At 46.5% G+C, this 1,710-nt stretch overlaps 2 protein-coding genes across 2 annotated transcripts in view; one reads left to right on the top strand and one right to left on the bottom strand.

The window, feature by feature from the left end:
• cmtm6 (CKLF-like MARVEL transmembrane domain containing 6) overlaps positions 1-728 on the top strand; it is a 6,585-nt gene extending 5,857 nt beyond the window's left edge. Inside the window, exon 3 of the mRNA XM_035673166.1 lies at positions 461-728. Coding sequence (XP_035529059.1) covers positions 461-718 — 258 coding nt within the window. The 3' untranslated portion in view covers positions 719-728. The remainder of the gene's footprint in view (positions 1-460) is intronic.
• The window catches only part of LOC118336472, a 744,338-nt gene that overhangs the window by 495,653 nt on the left and 246,975 nt on the right, over positions 1-1,710 (bottom strand). The window lies entirely within an intron of this gene.

The raw sequence follows: 1,710 nt of genomic DNA, 5'->3' as shown, positions 1-1,710 counted from the left end.
CAATAATCTATAATCATTAACAGTATAAACTGCTGTGTTACTCTGGGTCGTACCATTAGTGTCCCTGTACGGGGGGTGCGTCTCCAGCCGGCTCCTTCCTCTTCCTGTTGACTCAGTGGGGCAGCAGCTCCACCGGCTGCTGAGAGCGGAGTAATAAAGTACAGTGCACTTTAATAGCCCAGTCATAACCCCGAGGTTTGCTCTTGTTGGTATTGATTGTACCATAAAGATTCCTCAGTGCCACTCTGTCATTAAAGATTTTACCTCAATAAATAAAACCGTATGAACTGTTTTTATTTATTATACTTCTGTTGTTTTTTGTTTGTCGGGCTGCGGGCGTACTCAAGAGTTTTTATTGTTTCTTACAGTAGAAAATCTCTGTCGTTAATAAAATAAGTTAAATAAAGGTTTTATATTCAGTAGTTTGATCTGTGACGGTGATCTGCTGTGTCTCCGTCAGCTGCTGTCCTTCGCCGCCTTCATCCTGGAGGAGGTCGTCCTCAGCTGCGTCAGCTGCTCCGCCCTCTACTTCTTCGAGTTTGTCAGCTGCACGGCCTTCCTCTTCACCCTGCTGCTCCTCATCCTCCTCTCCACCACCCTGCACACCCGGGTGGGCATCACCTGCTGGTCCAGCCTGGTAAGGATCCACTCTCATTCTTCTGTTTCTCTGAGTTACACTGACAGACTGCACTCTGGTGTCAGCGGACGCTCAGCATAAAGACCGGAGGCGGGAACAGATCGGTTAATCATTCACAAAATGAAACCAGAGAACCAGAGCAGATTGACTTTATCATTTAATCCACCTAGCAGCACCTTTTAGTCCCTAATGAACATCGATCTCTTCGTTTCTCTTGTACAAACAGCACTTCACCGTCTAATGGAGCCGAAATACGGTTTCTCAGAGTCTGAACACAAACTTATTTATCATTCAGAATAAATGAAAAACCATCAAACTGAAAGGCCACAGGTCTCTCAGGTGCTTTTGTGTCGCGATGATCCGCTCAGGACGACTTTGCTTTCCACTGTCCTCGGTTTTTATAGTGAACAACATATTGGTGGTGAACAGGGCCGGAGTCAGGCTGACAGTGGAGCGCCCTCTGCTGGACCACAGTGCTAACTACCTCCAACCGTTTATAGACTGAACACTGATATGGGATCAGAAACAATAGCAAACTAATAAAAGTCTTTATTTAGGTTGTTGTGGTGACATACGTTATAGATCACACACCATCAGGTTATTTAAACATTGTGATAAGTTCACTGTGTTTCACATTAAACAGGAACAGTAACGGAGCGTAAACAGTTGATGAGGTGCAGCTCCGTCACTCAGAGCCGGTCTGAGCCGGTCTGGCTGCTGTAGGGTTGCGGAGGTCGAGCGCTTTGTGTTCAGCTTCCTGTTGTTGCTTCATTGTCCCGCTGACTGGACGTCACCAGTTCACCTACAAAGGAACAGACCATCAGTCCTCCACTGATCGTTACTGATCACACTTCCTGTCCAACACGTGAGGACAGGGCGCTGCAGCGGCTCAGTTATCAGGTTTATACTCTTCACCTCGCTTTACTTTAACGACCTTATTTAGACCTCCGCAGGCGAATGTGTGCGAGTGAAAATCATCCAAAGGATTCAAATACTTTCAGTTGTTCAGTCGGTGCTCGAAGGACGCCGGTAGAGTTTAATGCCCAACAACCACTTCCTGTCTCCCAAGAAAT

Source organism: Morone saxatilis, unplaced genomic scaffold (genome assembly GCF_004916995.1).
Source record: "Morone saxatilis isolate NCDOM2014 unplaced genomic scaffold, NCSU_SB_2.0 Contig24, whole genome shotgun sequence".
Taxonomy (NCBI): domain Eukaryota; kingdom Metazoa; phylum Chordata; class Actinopteri; family Moronidae; genus Morone; species Morone saxatilis.
The sequence above is the reverse complement of the archived record's forward strand: the minus strand, read 5'-3'. Positions and strand labels throughout refer to the sequence as shown.